Source organism: Aedes aegypti, chromosome 3, assembly GCF_002204515.2.
Source record: "Aedes aegypti strain LVP_AGWG chromosome 3, AaegL5.0 Primary Assembly, whole genome shotgun sequence".
In the NCBI taxonomy this organism is placed as follows: domain Eukaryota; kingdom Metazoa; phylum Arthropoda; class Insecta; order Diptera; family Culicidae; genus Aedes; species Aedes aegypti.
In genome coordinates, this window is record NC_035109.1 from 343,276,962 (window position 1) to 343,299,854 (window position 22,893).

General features: G+C 38.4%; 1 protein-coding gene and 1 long non-coding RNA gene across 4 annotated transcripts in view; one reads left to right on the top strand and one right to left on the bottom strand.

Moving 5' to 3' along the window:
- LOC5579127 (nephrin) overlaps positions 1 to 22,893 on the bottom strand; it is a 655,956-nt gene that overhangs the window by 75,052 nt on the left and 558,011 nt on the right. For all 3 annotated transcript variants that reach the window (XM_021849148.1, XM_021849147.1, XM_021849146.1), the window contains exons 9-10: positions 22,134 to 22,265; positions 7,179 to 7,315 (exon numbers count right to left, since the gene is read on the bottom strand). In XM_021849148.1, the coding sequence (XP_021704840.1) occupies positions 7,179 to 7,315; positions 22,134 to 22,265 (269 nt within the window). The remainder of the gene's footprint in view (positions 1 to 7,178; positions 7,316 to 22,133; positions 22,266 to 22,893) is intronic.
- Positions 2,118 to 2,898, top strand: LOC110677768. Its single transcript, XR_002501180.1, has 2 exons — positions 2,118 to 2,383; positions 2,441 to 2,898. It is a non-coding gene; the product is annotated as an uncharacterized LOC110677768 (long non-coding RNA).

Consider the following 22,893-nt stretch of genomic DNA (forward strand, 5'->3'; position numbering starts at 1 on the left):
AACTTCCGTCCAGATCCTCGAACTGCTTCCTCCAAGAAGCTGGAAAAGCTTTCCTCCAGAAGCTGGAAGAGTTTCCTGTCAGATGCTTGTTTTTTTTAATTAATTATGATTCGTGGTTTCTGGCCAACTAGCCGATTGGAAGTTTGACAACAACCGAAAAACTAAACATAACATATACTTTGCAATTGGATTGAATGGACAAATTGATGTGAAGTTTTTGCGAAAAAGTTATACGTCTTCTGATCTCTAGTTAGGGCGCGTTACTCCTTCTTTCCAGAAGGTGAAAAAGCTTCTTTCCAGAAGATGGAAAAGCTTCCTCCCAGAAGCTAGAAACCTTCCTTCTAGAAGCTGGAAAAGCTTTCTTCCAGAAGCAAACAAAGCTTCCTTCCAGAAACTGAAAAAAAAAACCTTCCAGAAGCGACAAAAACTTCCTTCCAGATCCTCGAACTGCTTCCTCCAAGAAGCGAACATGAAAAGCTTCCTTCCAGAAGCTGGAAAAGCTTTCTTCCCAGAAGCTAGAAAAGCTTCTTTCAGAAGCTGGAAAGTCATCCTTTCAGAAGCTAGAAAGGATTGCTTCCCGAAGCTGGAAAAGCTTCCTGACAGAAGCAGGAAAATCTTCCTTCCAGAAGCTGACAAAGCTTTTTTCCAGAAGCTGAAAGAGCATCCTTGGAGAGCTGGAAAAATTTACTTCCATATGCTCTTCCAGATGCTGGAAAAGCTTCCTTTCAACAGCTGTGAAGTCTTCCCTCCAGAAGTATCCTTCCAGAAGCTGATCGTTCCAGGAGCTAAAAAAGCTTCCTTCTGGAAGCTTGAAAAGCTTCCTTCCAGAAGCTGAAAAAGCTTCCTTCTAGGAAATGAAAAATCTTCCTTCCAGCAGCTGAAAAAGTTTCCATCCAGCTGAAAAAGCTTTCTTCCAGAAGCTGGAAATCTTGCTTCCAGAAGCTTGAAAAAGCTTTCATCCATCTCTGGTAAAGCTCTTATCAACAAGTTTATGATGTATAGCCGAAATACATAGGAAAATCTTACCAATAATTTTGAAAAGTTGGAAGAGCATTACAATATAGCATTCCTATAAATGTTTTTAAAAGCTCCTATTGGAGAAAAGAATTCCTTGTCATAAATTTAAATCACTCTCATAACACCGATACCCATTTTAGGCAATTTATCCATCATTGATTGAATGAAATTCAAAGGCAATGAAATTTTCTAAAATTAGGTCAATCCCAGGTTCAAGCATCCAGGGAAAGACAACCATTTTCCTTTCGAGGAAGAAGTGGTTACCTCCCGCAATCTTGAATCATTTTTATCGCTTTCCCTAAACCCCGATATTCGTCTGATTTTCACACCACAGAAGGAATTCGAACGACAGTCCGCAAAGCCAGCCGAATGCAGTTCCGAGAGCCAATGCAACGGTACGGCTTCAGATTTCGATTTTTTTATGCTTCAGCGAAATTTCCACCCACTCTTTCCGGATGGAACCATGGCTGGACCATAAAAATGTCGTCCTTTCGTTTCGAAATTCGAACCTTCCCAGTTGGGACCGTCTTCGCGAGCGCTAGTCAGCAGCTGCAAAATCGCTCCAAGGGGGGTAGTCGTCGCTTCTGTTATTGATTTCGTAATAATAACAAGATATTGTTTATTTTATTGCTATAAATATTTATGGTTCCAATGAAATAAATTAAAATTTAATGTCCTTTCTCACGGCTCTCGGTTCTGGAGCTGAGCTGGGTTCTCCCGTTTCTCGACGGACGAGAAGACGATTCGCAATCATCACCGGATTCGATGGGGGAGTTTCGGACCGAACCGGGAGCGCTGATCGGGGAATACGAATCGATGCGAGCCCTGGGTTTATTTCGGCAAAAGCTGCGGTTATCATCTGCTTTTTATCTGATTACGGTTTCCACATTGTTCACGTGGAACATGTGGTGATGATATGCTTCGGTGCTTGGATATTTCACTCGAGTCTGGATCGTTCGCTCTGGCGATGAATATGATTATTGCATGGATTTAGGCGTTTTCCGCTTGTTTTCTGCATTGTGGGGTAGATGGCGTTGGGAATATCGTCGAATTTCCAACATCATCTTGAATCCAATCCGAATTTTTACTATCAAGAGAACTTTAATTTAATACACAGGTCAGAAACCCAAAACAAAAGTTAGAAGCTAACAGAAGTGTAAATTCATCAAATCATAAAGATATTGCTTTATTGCAGCCAATTTAGCTCGTCCCTGTCAAATTGTGAAGAAAAGCCAGCCAGTCTTCCGGAATTGTGTTCTGCCTATATATTGAGTAGCTGCCAGACAAAATTGGCTTTCAGCACAGATTGACCGGCTCCGATTCATCAATCGTGTAGATTCCAATCGAAAAATTGGTCATGCTTCAGGTGAGCTCTACCGAAGAGCAGCTTAGGCCATATTTTTTCTTATCATTCATTTTCAAGGTACTGGCCCCCTCAGGCGAGTAAGAAAACAAACGGAAGATGACTTGTTTGTTAGCATTTGATGGGACAGTAGCCTCAGTTTGCTGGAAGTAATTGAATTGTTTCGAAAGGTGAAAGACAGCTGCAAATGAAAGAAGCTGAAATCAGGTCCAACAATGTCGATCCAGCCCGGTAGGAAACCCAGCACCCAGAAGTAGGACTCCGGAACACATACGACGAACAAACGGAGCAAAATATGATACATCTTGTGTGACATACAATTTGGAGTAACAAAGGAAGCTTGATGAAATTATTCCACATGGACGGTTGAATGGACGGAAAAAAGTGGTCGGTCGGGACGAGGTGGGATGTTTGCTCCGATTTCTACCAGTCTTGACATTTTAGATATCTCTCTGTTTGATTGATTTGTTATTTGATTTTATATTGAAAATTAGAAGGAAAGCAGTCCGAAAATTAAACAACTTCTCTTAGTTAGCAGAGCTGTTTCAGGAAGCAGAAAAATCTGGAATGCTGGAATGATTTTTACTTAGATAGCTTTTCTCAAAACGTACAAGGGTATCTCTCGAAAGACAAGCAAATTGATTGCAATCGATTGGAAAAGAATCTGCAATAACAAAAACAGCTTCGTTAAGAAGCATGACATTATTTCGAATAATGGACAAACTTCTCCAGCTCCAGCTTCTGGAAGGTAGATTTTCCAACTTCTGAAAGTAAATTTTTGCAGCTTCTAGATGGAAATTTTTGCAGCTTCTGGAAGGAAGCATTAGCAGTTTCTGGAAGGCAGCTATTCCAGCTTCTGGAAGGAAGCTTTCCAAGATTTTGGAAGGAAGCTTTTCCAATACCTGGAAGGGAGCTTTTCAATCTTTTGGAAGGATGCTTTTCCAGTTTCTGGAAGGAGGCATAAGCAGTTTCTGGAAAGAAGCTTTTGCAGCTTCTGGATGGAAGGTTTTTCAGCTTCTGGAAGAAAACCATTCCAGTTTGTGGAAGGAAGATTTTCCAGCTTCTGGAAGGATGCTTTTCTACCTTCTTTAAGGAAGTTTTCCAGCTTCTGGAAAGAAGTGGTTCAGCTTCTGGAAGAAATCCTTTCCAGCTTTCTTTCCGGAAGCTGTTCCAGCTTATGTGAGGAAGCTTTTCTAGCTTTGGGAAGGAAGCTTTTGTAGCTTCTGTGAGGAAGCTTTTCCATCTTCTGTGAAGAAGCTTTTCCAGCTTCTGGAAGGATGTTTTCCCACCTTCTGGAAGAAATCTTTCCAGCTTCTGAAAGAGAACTTTTCTAGCTTATGGAAGGAAGCTTTTCCAGCTTCTGGAAGGAAGCGTTTCCAGCTTCTCAAGGAAGGGTTTTTTAGCTTCTGGAAGGATGGTTTTCTAGATTCTGTATGGATGCTTTCCCAGCTTCATGAAGGAAGTTTTCCAACTTTTTGAAGGAAGCTTTTCCAGCTTCTGGAAGAAAGTCTTTCCAGCTTTGAGAAGGAAGCTTTAGCAGCTTCAGGAAGGAAACTTTACTAGCTTCTGGAAGGAAGCTTTTGTAGCTTCTGTGAGGAAACTTTTCAGCTTCTGTGAGGAAGCTTTTCCAGCTTCTGCAAGGAAGCTTTTGCATTTTCTAGCAGGAAGCTTTTCCAGCTTCTGGATGGAAGCCTTTCCAGCTCCTAAAAGAGAACTTTTCCAGCTTCTGGAAGGAAAAATTTTCCAGCTTCTGGAAGGAAATTTTGCAGCATCTGGAACGAGGCATTAGCAGTTTCTGGAAGGATTTTTTTCCAGCTTCGGGAAAGAAGCTTTTCCAGCTTCTGGTAGAAAATTTTTCTAGCTTCTGGAAGGAAATTTTTGCAGCTTCTGGAAAGAGGCATTAGCAGTTTTTGGAAGGAAGCTTTTACAGCTTCTGGATGGAAGTTTTTTCATCTTCTGGAAGGAAGCTGTTCCAGCTTCTGGAAGGAAGCTTTTTCAGCTTCTGAAAGAAAACCTTTCCAGCTTCTGGGAGAAAACTTTTCCAGCTTCTGGAAGATAATTTTTCTAGCTTCTGGAAGAAAATTTTTGCAGCTAATGGAACGAGGCATAAGCAGCCTCTGGAAGGAAGCTTTTCCAGCTTCTGGAAGGAAGCTTTTCCAGCTTCTGGAAGGAAGCTTTTCCAGCTTCTGGAAGGAAGCTTTTCCAGCTTCTAGAAGGCAGCCTTTTTAGCTTCTGGGAGGATGTTTTTGAAGCTTCTGAATGAAAGCTTTTGTGGCTTCTGTGAGGAAGCTTTTCCAGATTCTGTGCGGAAGCTTTTCCAGCTTCTGGAAGGAAGTTTCTCTAGCTTCAGGAAGGAAGCATTTTAGCTTCTAAAGGAGAACTTTTCCAGTTTCTGGAAGGACGCTTTTCCAGCCTCTGGAAGGAAGCTCATCCATTTTCTGAGAGGAAGCTTTTCCAGTTTCTGGGAGAAAGTTTTTCCATCTTCTGGAACGAAGCTTTTCGAGCTCTTGGTAGAAAGTTTTTCCAACTCCTGGAAGGAAGCTTTTCTAGCTCCTGTAAGGAAGCTTTTTCAGCTTTTGGAAGGAAGCTTTTCCAGCTGCTGGAAGGAAGCTTTTTCAGCTTCTGGAAGGAAGCTTTTCCAGCTTTTGGAAGGAAGCTCTTCCATCTTCCTGCTTTGGGAAGAAATCTTTTCCGGCTTTGTGAAGGAAGCTTTACCAGCTTCAGGAAGAAAGCTTTTCTAGCTTCTGAAAGGTAGCTTTTGTACCTTCTGTGAGGAAACTTTTCCAGCTTCTGTGAGGAAGCTTTTCCAGCTTCTGCAAGGAAGCTTTTGCATTTTCTAGCAGGAAGCTTTTCCAGCTTCTGGATGGAAGCCTTTCCAGCTCCTAAAAGAGAACTTTTCCAGCTTCTGGAAGGAAAAATTTTCCAGCTTCTGGAAGGAAATTTTTGCAGCATCTGGAACGAGGCATTAGCAGTTTCTGGAAGGATTTTTTTCCAGCTTCTGGAAAGAAGCTCTTCCGTCATCTGGAAGGAAGCTTTTCTAGCTTCTGGAAGGAAATTTTTTCAGCTTTTGGAAGGCAGCTTTTCCAGCTTCTGACGAGGCATTAGCAGTTTTTGGAAGGAAGCTTTTCTAGCTTCTAGAAGAGAACTTTTACAGCTTCTGGAAGGAAGCTTTTTGCTTCTGGAAGAAAACTTTTCCAGCTTCTGTGAGGAAGCTCTTCCAGCTTCTGTAAGGAAGCTTTTCCAGCTTACAGATGGCTTCTTGAAGAAAGCGTTTCCAGCTATTGAAAGGACGCTTTACCAGCTTCTGTTAGGAAGCTTTTCCAACTCCTGGAAGAAGCTTTTCCAGCTTCTGCAAGGATGCTTTTATAGCTTATGGAAGGAAGCTTTTTCAGCTTCTGGAAGGAAGCTTTCCAGATTCTGAAAGGAAGCTCTTCCATCTTCCTGCTTCGGGAAGAAAGCTTTTCCGGCTTTTAGAAGGAAGCTTTACCAGCTTCAGGAAGGAAGCTTTTCCAGCTTCTAGCAGGAAGCTTTTCCAGCTTCTAGCAGGAAGCTTTTCCAGCTTCTGGATGGAAGCCTTTCCAGCTCGGAAAAGAGAACTTTTCCAGCTTCTGGAAGGAAAGTTTTTCCAGCTTCTGGAGGGAAGTTTTCTCAGCTTCTGGAAGAAAGCTTTTCCAGCTTCTGGAAGGAAGCTTTTGCAGCTTCTGGAAGAAAGCTATTCAAATTTCTGGAAGGAAGCTTTTCGAGCTTCTGGAAGGATGGTTTTTCAGCTTCTGTGAGGCTGTTTTTCCAATGGGAATCTGAAAGGGTTCTGCGTGGTCTGTGGGGATTTGAGTTCTAAACTTGTTATTTACTGAGTTATTGAGTCACCAAGTGGTCCTGGGTTCGAATTCCAGCAAAGCACGTGAGTTTTTTTTCATAATTTCACCCATAATTTATACATGCTTACCACGCGTTATGAGTTAATTTTTTTTTCAGTGTCTACAACACAAATCCTGGGGGAGGGGGTGTGAATTTCCAAATTATAGGATAGATTCTAGATTGTTATTCAGCATTCATAATTAAAAGCTCTCTAAATCTTCAAAGTTGTTCTGACAGTGCTGTAAAGCTACTATCTTGTGATATACTTCGATTTGCTGTATTTTTCATCAGCTGAAAATGATAAAGTATCGACAAATTGGCTCCCAAATTAAATATCCGTACATGTGACACAAAATATAACTCACCCAGACAGCCGGAATATTATTTTTCAAATATCATTTCGCAGAAGCTTACGTTAGGGCGGCCAAGCAAGGAAAAACAGATACAGGTAACCCGTAACCTGACCGAAACGAAAACGTACTTTTCCAGACAAATATTTTCGCAGAAAACTCAACCCTGGGAGAGCAGGTTGTAGGTAGGTATGTAAGTACAGGTACGCACGTACTGACCTGACATGTGTGGGAGAGAGTGTTTGTGTGCTTGGTATGTTTCATACGCATCGGTTGTTTTCCCTCTGTGAAATCAAATCTCGTCCTACCGGGAAAACGGCCCAGCTTCGATTCGGGGTTTGTTTATGTTACGGTCATCGGTAGCCGAATGACCAATCGGGTGACAGCCAGGTGACATGTGTGGGTGGGGATGGATTCAGGGGAGGGAACGAGGACACGATTTAATAATGAAGAACCATGTATCATGTACCCTTGCAAGGTTAAAGTTCGTGTATCGAATCAACATTCTTTCGTACAAGAAAAATTGGGGCTATTGATTAAACTGGATCATCTGTCGAGGAATCCATCTGATAGATTTGGATTAGGCTTACCTTCTTGTCGTTTTTGTACCAGGTGAGCGTCGCCAGGGGATTGCCTCCGGTGGACATGCAGCCCAACTTCTGGACGGATCCGGCCGGGATGATTTGTCCTTCTTCGTAGCCGGAAATGATCGGTGGGCTCGGGGGCACTGTTGTTGTTTGGGAAAATTCGATAGAAACGGAAAATATATTATCAGTGGGTTGATTTGCGGGCGTTTTTGCGTGATGTCCCTGGAGGCTGCTGCGGTTCATGACGTGCGTTGCATTAATAATGACAGTGGAATCGAGTCTATTTCGGGAAGTGATTTTCCACGAATTGAGATTATTGATTTAACAGTGCAGAGTCAATTTCTGTACCAGCTTATTTTTAGATATTTTTATCAATAAGCAACACTGTATTGAAGCTTTAAATGTGTCAATGAATTGAAATTAACTGTGGGATCAAAACCGATTGATAATTAAGCTTTTCGATCCAGCCAAAGCGACTTTTGGAGTTTTGTGGTGTTTTTATAATGGACTTGAAACTAAAACTCAACCAATGAAACCACCATATAATAAAAATTGTTACTTTTGCATTAAAAAAAAATTTAAATCAGATTTAGATATAGACGATCTTCAACTCTTGATCTGACTTAAAAACGTGAGGAGAAGACAATTTCATGCACTTGCGATCCTGCTTTGTAAATAATATGGCAGAATCTGCAAAAAGAAATTCAAAAACGTTTTACCCAATTGTGAAACAACAATTTTGGAAACAAAATTTCTCATTTGGATGCTGGCTCTAAGCTCTTATGAAAATTGTCTAAAATAATCTAAAAATATTTGCTTTTCAAATGCTACACTTGAATGCCAAAAAGCTTGTCAATCAAACATCATTTGAAGCTATAAATCATCACTCTCAGAATCTAAAAAGTAACAATGCTTGTCACGCATGCAAACACTCATCCATCTTCCAGAAGCTGAAAATAATTCCTAATCGTCTGGGAGGAGAGCAAATATCAGATTTTAATTAAAACCAATCTCCATAAGAGTGAAATTTTCTATGCGACTGGAGCCGAAGCACCATGCCTGGCTTGAAACAAGCAGAAGCAGATTCGTAAGCTGATTAAAATGTTCGTTTTTACCATCATTGGAAGGATTCTTTCGTGTGGGGAAGTTTTAAGAACCAAGCAAGTTCTTTCTTTTGAAACTACTATAAGCCTTTTATGGATTCGCACACTAACACTTACGGCTACTGTTCCGGTTACGATGACACAGAGGCACGGCGAGAAGGCTTCCAGAAGTACCAGAAGCTGCTTCCGGTAATTAAATAATTCAATTTTAAGGCACGATCTATAATCCAATTAAAATCTCTGTCGCTGATAAAAAGCCTCTCCTCTTTGTTTTCGTCGCCGGCAAGAGTTCTTTCATCACGCCGCAATATTATAGCGCCGTTGACTGGATGGTGGATGGTGCGAGCTCGACAAATCGTTCCAGCCCGGGGTGGAATTATTAAAATTTTCCCACCCATGTCTGCTGCCGCCTAGTTTCATCGCGAACATATTGGAAAATCGTATGCTTTACGAGTGGGCTGAGTGCACGACTGTAGAATGCCACAGGATACGCGCGCGTGATAAGACGAGAACTCACGTCGCTTGTTTTACGACGGGTCCTTATCTCGATTCTTCGTTCACTGCTGGATGAATTTAGGTGCTCCAGAAAATGCGTTTAGTGTGATTAGATGGTTCTAGAGTGAACATGATCTTCTTTCAAGAGATATAAATATACATTTCAAACATGTTCAAATAATTACCATAATCGAAAATTTGAGAAGCCTGTCAATATTATCTTTCATAAATGCATGTGTCTGGCAATAAAGTTGCCTAGCCTTTTTTAATTACATGTGGTCATTCCACCAAATCAAACTAAAATTTGCCAATCCCATCTTCCAGATTTTATCTGAAAGCTAACTCGTCTTGTTACACAAATCGCATGGTGAACAGTCATATGTCAAGGTAATATATGTTCGTACGCTTCAAGACAGCTTTTTTAATCACAACTTTCTCCTCATTACTCTCCACCCCAAGAAAATCAATATCACAGCATTTCCGATTTCCACCAGTTCCCACAGTGAATCGATTTCCCTCCCTCGGAACGGAACGCCAAATCCGGACCAAAGTGGTTTACGATTAGATCGGCATATTGATGGGGGTTGTACGGGGGAGACAATTTTGATTTGGCCAATAAATTTTACGATCCACCTTTCCACCTGCGCTGCCTTTTACTTCCAGGCGATAAAGATTTCACGGGAGGAGAATTTAAATTCTGTCACCTTTCCTCTCGGTGGAGCCATTTCACGATGGGAAGTGATTTCTGATGGCGTTGGGCGTGAGTGAAAAAGGAGGGTTTCGATGACAATTTAACGGTTTGAGTGAAAACGTTTGGAATTTGGAAATTCTTGATATTTGATTTAAAATAAATTTAGATTGAGAGCTTCCGAGTGAAGTTCAAAACTTCTAAGAGAATCTTCCCTACGCTTCTGAGAGAAGCTTTCTAAGCTTCTGAGAGAAACTTTGCAAGGTTAAGCATTAGAAAGAGGCTTTCTCAAGCTTTTTAGATCCGAAGCCAACCCAAAGTTCTAAGAGAAGTTTTCCTAAGCTTCTGAGAGAAGTTTTATCAAGCTTTGTCAAGCTTCTAAGAAAAACTTTAATAAGCTTCCGAGAGCAGCTTGCCCCAGCTTCTGAGAGAAGCTTTCCAAATCTTCTGAGAGAACCATTTCCAAGATTCTGAGAGAAGCTTTTCCAAGCTTCGTAGATAAACTTTCATAAGCTTCTAAAAGAAGATTTCTCAAGCTTATGAGAGAAGCTTTCCCAAGCTTTTGAGAAAAATTTCCCCAAGCTTCTGAGAGAAGCTTCAAAATCTTCTGAGAGAGGTTTTCCCACGGTTCTGGGTGAAGCTTTCGCAAGCTTCTGAAAGAAGCTTTCCCAAGCTTCTGAGAAAAGCTTTCCCAAGCTTCTGAGAGAAGCTTTCCCAAGCTTCTGAGAGAAGCTTTCCCAAGCTTCTGAGAGAAGCTCTCCCAAGCACTTGAGAGAAGCTTTCTCAAGCTTTCGAAAGAAGTTTTCTGAAGCTTCCCTGAAAGGCTTTCTCAAGCTTCTGAGAGAAGCTTTCTTAAAGTTCTATGAGAAGCTTCCCAAGCTTCTGAGAGAAGCTTTCTGAAGCTTAAGAGACAAGCTTTCCCAATGTTCTGACAGAAGCTTTCTTAACCTTCTGAGAGAAGCTCTCCTGAGCACCTGAGAGAAGCTTCCTCAAGCTTCTGAGAGAAGTTTTCTTAAGCTTCTGAGAGAAGCTTTCTCAAGCTTCTGAAAAAAACTGACAGAAGCTTACCCAAGCTTCTTAGAGAAGCTTTCCCAAGCTTTTGAGAGAAACTTTCCCAAGCTTCTGAGGGAAGCTTTCCCAAGCTTCTGAGAGAAGCTTTTTGAAGTTTATGAGAAAGGCTTTCCCAAGCTTCTGAGCAAAAGCATTCCCAAATTTCTGAGAGAAGCTATCCTAAGCTTCTAAGAGACGCTTTTACAAGCTTCTGAGATAAACTTTCTCAAGCTACTGAGAGAAGCTTTCTCAAGCTTCTGAGAGAAGCATTCTCAAGCTTCTGAGAGAAGCTTTCTCAAGCTTCTGAGATAAACTTTCTCAAGCTTTTAAAAAAAGCTTCCTCAAGCATCTGAGAGAAGCTTTCTCAATTCTGAGAGAAGCTTTACAAAGCTTCTGAGTGAAGCTTTCCCAAGCTTTCTCATGAAGCTTCCTCAAGCTTTCTTATGAAGCTTTCCCAAGCTTTCTTATGAAGCTTTCTCAAGCTTCTGAGAGGAGCTTACTAAAGCTCTCCTAACCTTCTGGGAGAAGCTTTCACAACCTTCTTGGAGAAGCTTTCATGAGCTTCTGAGAGAAGTTTTCTCGAGCTTCTGAGAGAAGTTTTCTCGAGCTTCTGAGAGAAAATTTCGCAATTAGTTTGAAAGAGTTTTCCTGGAATGTGCATGACAAAATATTTTCAACATATTTTTATCTTTCCTAATCTTTTGGCCAAAGATTTGTACAGCTCATGACTTGTATTCCTTGACTTGAAAAAAAAATATCAAAGTTTCTGGAAAATAGTTCTCTTTCCACGAATACATATTATGAATCTTCTCTGAGGATTTTGGTCTTGAAAGAACTTCTGATAGAAATGTTATGAAGGTTCAGGGAGAAAATAATGAGAGCTTTTTTCAGTTTTCAGTTTTTGAAAACAGTTTTTTTTTATTTTATTTAACTAAGCTTTCAGAGCCTCTATGACAGGGCTGCCCAACGTACGGCCTGCGGAGGGTTCGAAAATTTTTCTCATATTTGGCCCGTTGACTTTCCTACCAATCGGAAGTTAGAACATACCAAAACTATTTAATTTTCAATTAAGTTTCAACCTAATATTTTTTTTTAAAAACGAGGCTAAGATTTCATACATAATTTCACTGAATTATAGGCTAACATTCTGACAGAATTCTGGATATAAGATTAATAACACCTGGACGTTTTTCACGGAAATTCATTGACAGGATTATCAAAAGAGAGGATTTTTATACAATCTTGAACAGAATTTTTAAAGAATTCTGGACGTGACTTTAATGGATAACATTGGCAAGATTCTCACAGAATTTTCACCAGGATTCCATAGACTTCTAGTCAGGATTTACAACGAATTTAATACATAATTTTCTAAAATCATAGGCAACATTACAATATATCACTATATAACATTTTGCTAGAACCTCAAGCGAATTTATAATAAAATTTTGAGCAGCTTACTTTTGAGATAATTTTTAGCACTCTCAAAGATTTCAAGGTTGCATTTAGAAATGATTTTTGAGTGAGATTCTGAAGGAATCTAAGCACTATTCTTGTGAAGTCCTAGACATTCTGATCGAGATTTTCGTAAAAGCTTGATCAGGATTTTAGCACATTCCGGGTCAGATTCTGACAGAATAAGGAGTATACTTTTATGAAATCCAGGACATTATTCGCATAGAATCCCAAATTTTTGTGATAGATTCTTCAAAATATTGTGCACTAGATTATTATATTGTTTTTAAAGAAACCTTCACAATATCCAGTAGGATAATTAGGACAAACGATCCATTAGTTGTGGGTGTTCCTATAGTTGTGGTAATGCCATTCATACTGATTTAATTGAATTAGCCACAGAACCGACACTTGTCATCGACGTATTGGCTTGTTGATACACGGAATAGTTGAAAATATCAAATTGCTTCAAAACTATTGAAATACCACCAAAACAGCTAAAACGTTTCTCATTTGTACCAATAGTTGCGGTAAAATGTTCTTATAATGGAGGATTCTATAAGAAAATAACGGATGCCTCAACTGTAGAAACACAAATGCAATGAAATCATTTTTCATATTAAGTAAATAGGCGTTACTTCTCGTTACAACAATGGTATGTAAATTTATTGCACTTTTTTTTATTTTTAGCTGTGAAATGAAATTGAATCGAGCTTAGTACCTCCACTATTGGAACATTTACCCTAGCAGCAATTATCTGTTTATCGATTTCTTCAAATGAAATTTGCACTCTTTGATTTTTGTCAGATTTTATGAACTCCATTTATTTACTTTAGTCAGACTTCATGCGAATATTTGAGCTTATTTTTAAATGTGGCCCGCGGCACAAAATTGTTTCTGTGATTAGGCCCGCGGTTCAAAAAGGTTGGGCAGGCCTGCTCTATGAGATTTAGTTGCTCTTTCAGCATCCCGGATTTCATAATTTTGGGAAACTATGGAGAAAACCGACTATTGAAGGAAACGTTTGAGAGAAATACAGTCAAATCACCCATTAGACGTTGTCACCAACTTTGTTTTCACCACAAATTCTCAGTCGTTTCCAAGGGATTGAAGCTATTTTTTGTATGTCAATTGCACATAATGTGAGCTCATTGCCTACTTAATTTAACTTCAATCTATTAATAGGAGATCTAATTGTTTTTACATTTTTTTTTTTTCGAACAACGCTGTTTTGATTTGACGACAACTTTCCTTGGAAAAACTATTTTAATGTTCTAGGAAAAGCAAATCTTTTCTAGAGAATGATACCTGAATCTAAGTCCTTGGAAAGCTTTTCTAGAGACAAAAATTAGGATTCTGAAGCAGATTATGATTATGCGGGAAAATTCTTTAGCTTATGGTGAAATCTTTTCACGTCTGTTAGTTTTTATAAGATTTTAAGGTAGAATTTTCAATACACATGGATTCTTTGACTAATAAAACCCCGTAGAAGAACTTTTTCAGACAACCTGTTCCAGCATTCAGTGGAATTTTGTCAAAGCTATGTTTGAAGTTGTCTAAGCTTTATGAGAAAACCTTTTGACAGTTTTTGGATCAACCTTTTCCAATTTAATGTCGGTTAAATCGAATGTGTATTTGGATTAGAATCTGCTACGAACAGACTCCTGCATGAGTTTGTATGCCGACAATGTTTTCCACCACGTATTTATATTCAAAGGATAATGAAATTTCCCACTTTCCTAAATGGCAGCTGATTGATGAGATTCCGCGAAAATAACTACCAGAAGCAGCTGATTGGCAGCGGAACAGAGTGTGAAATTTTCGAATCTTGTGCAAAATTTGTGCTTGCAGTTGCTCAAAGTAGGATGGCTGGAAAACGTGCCGAATAAGTACTTTGAAGCGCCAGTCAGCGAAAGACGACGAAGGACGAGCTTTGGAGCCAGGAAAAAAAATGATAGTGCTGATGTGGATGGGAAATTTCTGCCACCGTTGCAAGCTCCGGCTGGTGGAAACATCCTTCGGAGCAAGGATTCTAGGTTACGCTTAGAGACGATCGGTCGGTCGGTGGCCCCCCAGGGAGAAACCCATTTCGACTGTTTATTTAGGAGGAGCAATTTATGAAGTGCTTCGGACGGAAATTTTATGGGTTCCCTCGAAATAAGGCCCGGGAAATTATCTAATGAATTAACTCGTATTGATTTCCGTTTCGTGAGATTTCTCACAAACTCGGAACAAAGTGTTGCCTTCCGTCGAAGTTGGATTCGAGGTTTGGGAAAGCAAACAGAAACAGCGAACGCTCCAGCAGAAAAATGTCGGTCCTTTAGAGGACTTCCGCGTCAAAAAGTTGATTTGCATACTAATTAGACGCAAGTTATGTATTTTCGGCGGGCGGAAGCTAGGAACTGGGAAACCCTTCTCTTTCAGTCGTCTGTGGGTTTGTGTGAGATGGTGGGCTGAGCATGGAATGTTGGCGCTGAAAAGTCGATGCTTTTAATTACGGGGATGGTTGAAGCAGTTGTTCCGCACCAGAAGAATGATAACGGGATGGTAAGGCTGAGGATTAATGATGATCCCGTCTGCTCATCACAAGGATGGCTGGCAGCAGCAGCATAATTTTGCGCTTTGAATGAATCCAGCTGACGGATCCAACTTCCATGGCGTCACGCATAGAGGGAAGTGAGTTTTTCGCTGGAGTCTTATCAAGCAAAGAATGAACACGGAAGGGTGTCGGAAGCTAGTATTGTCTTGGAATTTAAGAATTCTTACGGAGGAAAATCTTTCGCTTTAAATAATGCTTTAGCTTCACTGTTCCCGTTTAGATTATTCTTGCTACTGCTGGAAAATTTCTGAGTCGTTGTGCATATTTTCTACGATGCATTTCCCAGAGAAATTGGGATGAAGACGAAGGATAACAATAATGTGTCAGATATTTCTCTACGCTTACATACATTTTACCAAAGACTTCCAAAAGATTACCATGTGATGATTAGAAAACGGTAAGTATTTCTAGCAAATTTAAATGTTTTTTCTACCTTGAAGCACTCGCCAATTGATAAGTAATGGTTTATGGATAAGCATCATATAATACTTACTGTGGAAGTACAGTGTTGGAAGCCTGGAAGCATGAGGCTTGATCATCTGCAGGTGCGGTGTGATGAAAATATCCCAACAACATGCTGATGGCTTCAACAGGATGTTCCTAGATATCCCTGAGAGCATCCCTAGAATGTTCAAGGAGGGTTCGGGGTATTTTCAGCAGTGTCCAAGTTGTTTTTGAAGTTTCCGTAGGAGTATTTCAGGAGCACCAAAAGATTTTTAAACATCCCCGTCATTTTCAAAGGATTCTGAAGGGGGGTTTTCACGGGATTCTATAATATACCAAGAGGCTACCAACGGAACATATAACACTAGAAATATGAATAATTTGAAAATCAGTTTTGTAAATTGGAATCCAGGATATCTCCATTTGATGCACATGGAAACCTTAGAGAGGGAAACCATTTGGATTTCCATGGAAATATTAGAAAACTTTTTACTCCTGGTAACTTTCTAAAATGACATCACTTTGCAAAATAAGGAAACCAATGTAAGACCCCTTGAAGCTCCTGTAAGCACCTAGAAATCTCTTAGGAATCCTATGGAAATAACTAAGATTTTCCGGAAACCTTTAACCAAACCAATTGATGGTCCCAAACGCAAAAGAGTGTATGTGACTTTTTGGTCAATTTGGAGTTAAGTGAACTCCCTCTGATCGTCTTGAGTACTCCTAGAAACCCCTTGTAGGTCAACGGTAATATTTCGAAATTTCGGAACACCAAGGAACCAATTGGAGTCTTCCGGAATTACCCTATGGTTTAAAACTCTGCAATCCTTAAGGATATTCTCCTTGGGAACATCTGAAAACCATTAGGTGATCCTTTGGAATTCTAGGAACCGTGTGATTTTTCTTGAATCGCAGAGCAAGATTTGCAAATTTTGTGAATTTATCTCTTGGAACTTCTGGGCATTTACCTGTAGACCTTCGGACCTATCAACCAATTTTTTTGTCAAATGTTCATGAACTTGAAATATGCAAACAGCCAATTTATTTTTACACCAATCGAACTACCTCATTTGATTTATTTTATGAAAATATTATGACGAATATGTATACGCTAGTTAAAACAAAAAAAAAAAACATTTTAACTTGAATATTTTGGAGAAAATTCATGTATTTTAAACACATCAGTTGTACAGAAGTATTGTCGGATTATTCCTAATGATGTTTTCAAAGGACACTCGTAGTTTTTAAATATTATTTACACTTACTTTTGTTAAACAAACTGAAATATTTCTATTCCATGTGTAACATCTGTCTAGAATAATTGATATGGTCATATAACATGCGATAATATGAATCAATTGAAGATTTTTTACATTTTGCTCTTTTGCAATTTAGCTTAGATAAACCAAAAAAAATTTGTTTGTCTTTTGCAACATTAATTTTCATATCAGAGAGACTGTAAAAAACTTTTAGGGGGATCAATTAGAATTTTCTCTGGTCAAATTTATGCTAGGTTAAAGAAGTATTAAGAAAGATAAAGGAAAACAACATTTGAACATATTGAAACTTGTTCAAATTCGCGCAAGCAGACTGCCAATATGTGATAATAATATCTGATCCACTTATTCCATCTCATTAAAAAGTACGGGGAAGTGTACCATGTCTCATATCTGTACTTATTAAAAAAATCACATTTTTTCATTGTGATTCATTCAATTAGAATTTAAATGTTCACCACTTGTTGAAAAGTTAAAGATATTCAGATGTAGACAGAGATTCAATAGATTTTTTATTGACAGAAAACAATTTTGAAATTAATTAATTTCTGCAGTCAACAAAATTGCTTGTGGTAGTACACGTGTAGTACCATTTTGCAGTAGTATCAGAGTGAACGTGAGAATATAATTTAAAGAAAAAGAGGCGGAGCGAAATCATTCAAAATATTCAAGTATTTATACTTAAATAAAGTAGGCTGTGAAGTAAGCTATGCAAAACCTGCTTACAAATGTTGGAGTATGGCATGACGATTTGTTCCTTTTTTCCAGTTGATTTTCACAAACACTTCACATTTCTTTTCGAATCCAGCAGTGAAAGAATGACGTCGATTCGTTGACCCGTTCTCGAGCCATTTCGTGGCATACAAACACCAATCAATTTTTATATAGTTATGGTGAAACGATCCACTTACCCTACTGTATTTTGCAGTGTTCTCAAGTATAATTATTTTAAATGCAAAATTTTAAATAATTGTTTTGTCCAATAAGTTTGTCTTAATCCTCTGATTCCCAAATATTTGTTTTCTCTCTAAATATCATTTTCCGCTGAACAAAATCGATCTTAACACGTTTTGGACAACGATTTATTTATTATTCACAAATATATGATTTTTTTCAATTTTTCTAATTTTTGATTTTGAACATCCCTATCATTTTCTATTTTTTCTTGAAGCCGATTCTGGTATCATTTTTGAATAATAATAAAAATATGAGTTTTTTCAGTACTTTTTAAGATATAAAATATCTTATCTTTTTCTGGAACATATATTTTTTCCGTGTAACTAACGGAAAATCGATTTAAAAATATTTCAATTCTATCAGGCTCTTCTTCTGTGACAGGTTGATTGGTTGGTTGGACAGATTTGTTATAAAATAATACTATTTTCCAAACATTTTTCAAAAATACAAAAAAAAAAACAAAATTCGTTGGAAATTTTCCTAATTTGCAAGTAATTGCCCAAGTTTTAAATCAAAAATAGAACGATTTTGATTTCCGAGCAAAAGAAAAATACACAAACTTCAAAAGGTACCCCGTCTAAAAGTGGGGTTGTGTATTAGCGAGCTTTTTTCCTAAATTTCAATTTCATGCTGTTTATAATACATTTTCCAGTCCAAAGCATCAAACTCTCCGAGGAGTTTTGAACCAATCTTGAGAAATTGCGTTTTTTAGATAAAAAGACCAAATTTTATTACGCAATGCTAAATTAAGATATTTTGGGCACATTAAGACCTAAAAGACAATACACAGTGAAAAAAAAGTTCACAACAGTGATGCAATGTCATCTTATTATTTAATATACAGTCAAAGCTTGTTATAGCGACAACTATTTTTGCGACAGATCTCTATAGCGACATTTACAGGGTTCCCTCGAATTTCCATACTCATTTTTACTTTTAAAGCGACATTTCTCTGTTTCGACCGTTCTCTATTACGACATTCGTGTAATATTTGGTAGTCACTCAATCTACTATTTTGCATTGATTCAATTGTTGTAGTACATATTATCATCGTTTTCTTCCTCCATGTTCTATAACGACATCCAACTTCTTTATAACGACGTAGTTTGTAGCTACATCTCCATATAGCGATGTCGCTTTAACGAGCTTCGACTGTAGTCCATAATAATTTTTAACCAAGAGAGTTTGAAATGAACAAAAAGTGTGGTTTCAAAGCATATTTGAATGCATCAAGTTAAGTTTCAAGTTGTAATGTGGCTAGATATGCAAAATGTGTCTTGAAGACAGAAATTTAATCTTACTTTGAATATATATTTAAATGTTTGATCAAAAGGATAAAACGATAGTTTATTATTCAATAATTAGCAAATTTGGCAACATTTCCATCTCATGTTTGGTTAGAGCAGATGTTTTATTAATATAACGACTAAATTGTTAAAAATTTGAAAAAAAAAAAAAATCTGGCAACATTGTTGTCAACTTTTTTCAATTGCCTATTGTTTGTATAATATAAAAATATCTTTGTAGAAATCTAATACAGCTTGGGATTTTATATGGAAAGTTCGAACATTTCCGCTTAAAAACGCAATTTCTAAGGTTGCTTCAAAACACTTGGAGACTGAAAAATGTCTGATAAATTTCGAATCAAGTAATGCCCATTCGACTAAAAATTGATTAAACTTTCCTCTATATTCAATAGTTTTGAAAATTTGACTTGTTTTTTTTTTATCTAATTTACTATAACCCTGGCATAAAAAGTTTATCTTTTTCCATTTTTTAAGTTAATGAACATATTAAATTTGCTATATCCCCAGATCCTTACGGTTTGCTAAGAAGCGTTCTTTAGCAAAGTTGTCCAGCAGATCTAGAAATACGAGAGGAAAACAGTTTGGCGCAAGCGTGTATGTAAATTTGGACATTTTAAGCAAGTTCTATCTTATGATCTCCATGGGATAGAAAGTATTCAGTCATGAAACAGGACGCCGAAGTAGTGAAACATAAATTTAGCGACGTGATGTGTAAAACAATAAGTAGACAATTTCATGTTGGATTTAAACACATAATGACAAAAAACAGAACACTATTATCCTAAGAAGAAGGCAAAACACGTTGCGCCGAAACGTCGGAATATAGAAAATCACTGTTTTCCTTTGATTTCTTGAGACTGAATGCCAAACCAAAGCGAAGGAAACTACTAACAGTCGATAAATCAAGCTAAGCAGTCTTCAGTAAAGTTGTTCAGAACGCCATGGATACCCGAAAGGCCAACAGTTTGGTTCATAACTTTGTCTCTAGGTGGCGCTAGTGAGTGTGTAATATTGAGCGTTCTCAACTAGTTCAATCTTGCGGTCCACATGAGGTAGAAAGTTTTAATCTTCGACAAAGTTGTTCAGAAAGTCAAGACCATGCAGAAAATAAATTATTTCGTCCTTAATTTTGTCGCTAGGTGGCGTTAGTGAGCATATGAATTGAGCATATAACTCATTACCCAGATGAGATAGAAAGTTCGAGTCTTCGACAAAGTTGTTTGGAAAGTCAAGGACATCCGAAAGAAAAAAAATAGTTTTGCCGCTAGGTGACGCTAGTAAGCATGTTTAAGGTGAAGATGAATCGTAGCCAAACGTCAAATTTTCAAAAGCATAAATCTGGAGAACCGAACACCTGTTTGAGCTGAAAACTTAATTGATTGGTCATCACCAGCTAGTGACAAATTGATTAAGTTTTCAGCTTAAAGGGATATTTTATTCTCTAGGTTTGTGCCCTTGTAAATTTTAAGGTTGGCTTCGATTCATCTTCACTTTAAATGAGTTTTTAGAGCAAGTCCTTCTTACGATCCACACTAGATGGAAAGCTTGAGTCTTCGGCAAGGTTGTTCGGGATGTCAAGGACATCCGGGAGGTAGACCTTTGCATTCAAACATTTTCCGCTGTGTGCTAATAAAATTAGGCATATCAAGAATTTTATATTTTATGATCGAGATGGGATAGAAAATTCGTGGGACGAGTCTTGAGTATCCAATGATTCAGATCACAGGAAAATGAAGTGTATCAGAACTGAATCACTGAAATATGAAGTGATTCAGACCTGAAACTTTTGAATATGATGTGAGTCAAACCAGAATCACTTTATAATGAGGTAAATCAATCATGGATTTGCTAAAAAAAAGTAAGTAGACCAATTCAGAATTTCTTGAGGATGAAGTGAATCAGTACTAAATTATTTGTACACTTAGTGAATTAGGCCGGAATCATTAGGAAATGAAGGGAATCAGTCCTAATCTGCTTGAAAATGAAGGGAATCAGACATGGATCATTAGAAAATGCAGTGAAACAGAAAGCAGTTTAATTTGTTCAATACTTGAAATAAATCAGACCTGACTTACTTGAATGTGAAGAGTTTCAGATCTGAGTCACGTGAATATGAAATAATTCAAATGATATTACTTAAAAGTAAAGTGAATTAAACTTTTATCACTTGTTGAACCAATGTTGGCTGAGCAGTCTTCACGGAATTAAAAACGCTATTTTTTTTTATTTTTCCCGACGTTTCGGTCCGTTTGGGATCTTTTTCAAGGGTTCAATCACTACGGTTTTCTAGTCAAGATGGCTTTGCTAAACGCTAAAATGTCATGCGGAAATATCGGTATCGATTGAGTCCGACCGGTTCTGAACCATCGTGGGGCGGACAATCTCCTACCTAGCGTGCGGTCTGGAATTCGGTGTCCTATATGTAGATCTTCCACCATTAGTGTAATGTAAGAAAGTAAAATCTGACAGTTAAATTTTCGATCAAAGCTGTGGGCTAGAAAGGATTAAATACTCCACTTTTGTCATGTTTCCAAAATATAATGACGAATTGTTAAAACAAATAATCCAATGGAGATCCTACAAAAGATGATTTACTGACATTTCCTAAACGGATCTGCTTTACTGATTACTCGAATAGAAAACATAAAATCTAGAAAATAGAAAAATACAGTCTCAAGTCAGAAAAGTAAGCAAACTTACTTTATGGATCATACGCAGACGAATTTCTACACGTTCCGCTCCAAACCAACTCGATTTTTCACTTTTAGAACGTTTAATTTTCGGATTTACAAAACGGAGTAAGTAGGATTTTCGCAACCTAACCATTACTTTCACCGCTTCATTGTGTGAAGACACAAAGTGACTTAATCACGAATCAAAACAAAACACTACTTGAGTCGATTTTACACTGGTACAAAAACGTTGTGAATAACTGAATGAAACGGCTTATCATTTTGTAATATGTTTTTGGGGAAATAATAGGAACTACCTAGTTTTTGAACGCTGATTGTATGCAAAATTTAAGCTATGTACACGGAGAAAAAGTGTTAAAAATGTGATTCATTTTAAAACAGTTTTAGAAGACAGGTTGTGATTCTTCTTGATTAATTTCCTCAAAACCGTATAAAAGTTACTCACATCGATTTGAAAAATTTGAAAATCCTAAAATGTCTATGATTCAAATGAGTCCAATGAATCCAATAAATCGTTGAAAAAGTTTTGACTGTTCAACCAGTTATTTTATTTCTGCAGCATTTCCTTCGGTCATTCTTTTTGATAAACATATTGCAAGCAATAGTCAAGTTTAAAAAAATATGCACAACGCTGTTTCTGGCTCATCTATACCCTTATGCTTTAGTAAATATTATGCTACATCTATCATCAACAACCTATATTTCTTAGGAAAGCAGTCAGTCATTCCCCAGTGTGTGCACCAGGATCTGCACATGTCATCCAACATTTTCCTCCATAACCTATAAACACCGGAACGTCATGGAACCGAAAGCATAATCAAAACAAACGGCTCCTGGTCCTCGTCGTCACCATCCGGGACACCCAGGAACCAGGAAGGGCAAATACTTACGCAATATGTTCACGGTGTGGGTCGACACGACATTCTCGGTCAGCTGCATGTTCAGTCCGTGGCAGATGACCACCAGCGAGCGTTTGCTGGCGTCCACCGGAGCCGTGATGTTCGACATCGTGATCCATCCGCCTAGGTTCAGCACACCAGACGTCGCAAACGGGGAATTCGCCGGACACCGGACGGGGTTTGTTTGAAATATAGATAAAAGACAAATACAAATCGGTTATATCAACAATTCATACGCACGTCGGAATGGAATCTAGGTGCATCTCCGGTCCTTGGCGCTAGCTGTGCACGTTACTGGCTACTGTTTCTGCGGAACACTGCACCATCCAGAAGGATAACGCTACGGAACGGTGATGAATACGGGTAAATATTTTATTACACTTAGCAGCGACCTCTTTCGGTCTTCTGCGAACGCGTTCCAGTGTGACATTAGCCTGATTCATTGAAGCGTGCATTTAGGCGATAAAATTTCACGCTGACTGCGTCTCGTTCAGATGGCAGCACCGGATGGCGAACCGAAGCTGCAAGGCACTATTTGCGGATGTAATTGCGTCAAAAGCAGGATTTTCAATCAGTCAGAACAACTATCAAAACGCGAAAAGCAATAAATCCCAACCTACACGCAAGCTCAACTAATTTGGCTGCATTGATGAAATTATTGCCAACGACCGCACGCCGTGCTATCAAACTTCAAAGCCCAGCCAAAATCAGTAGACCGAAATCTCATAAATTGCCTCGAAATTGATGACCT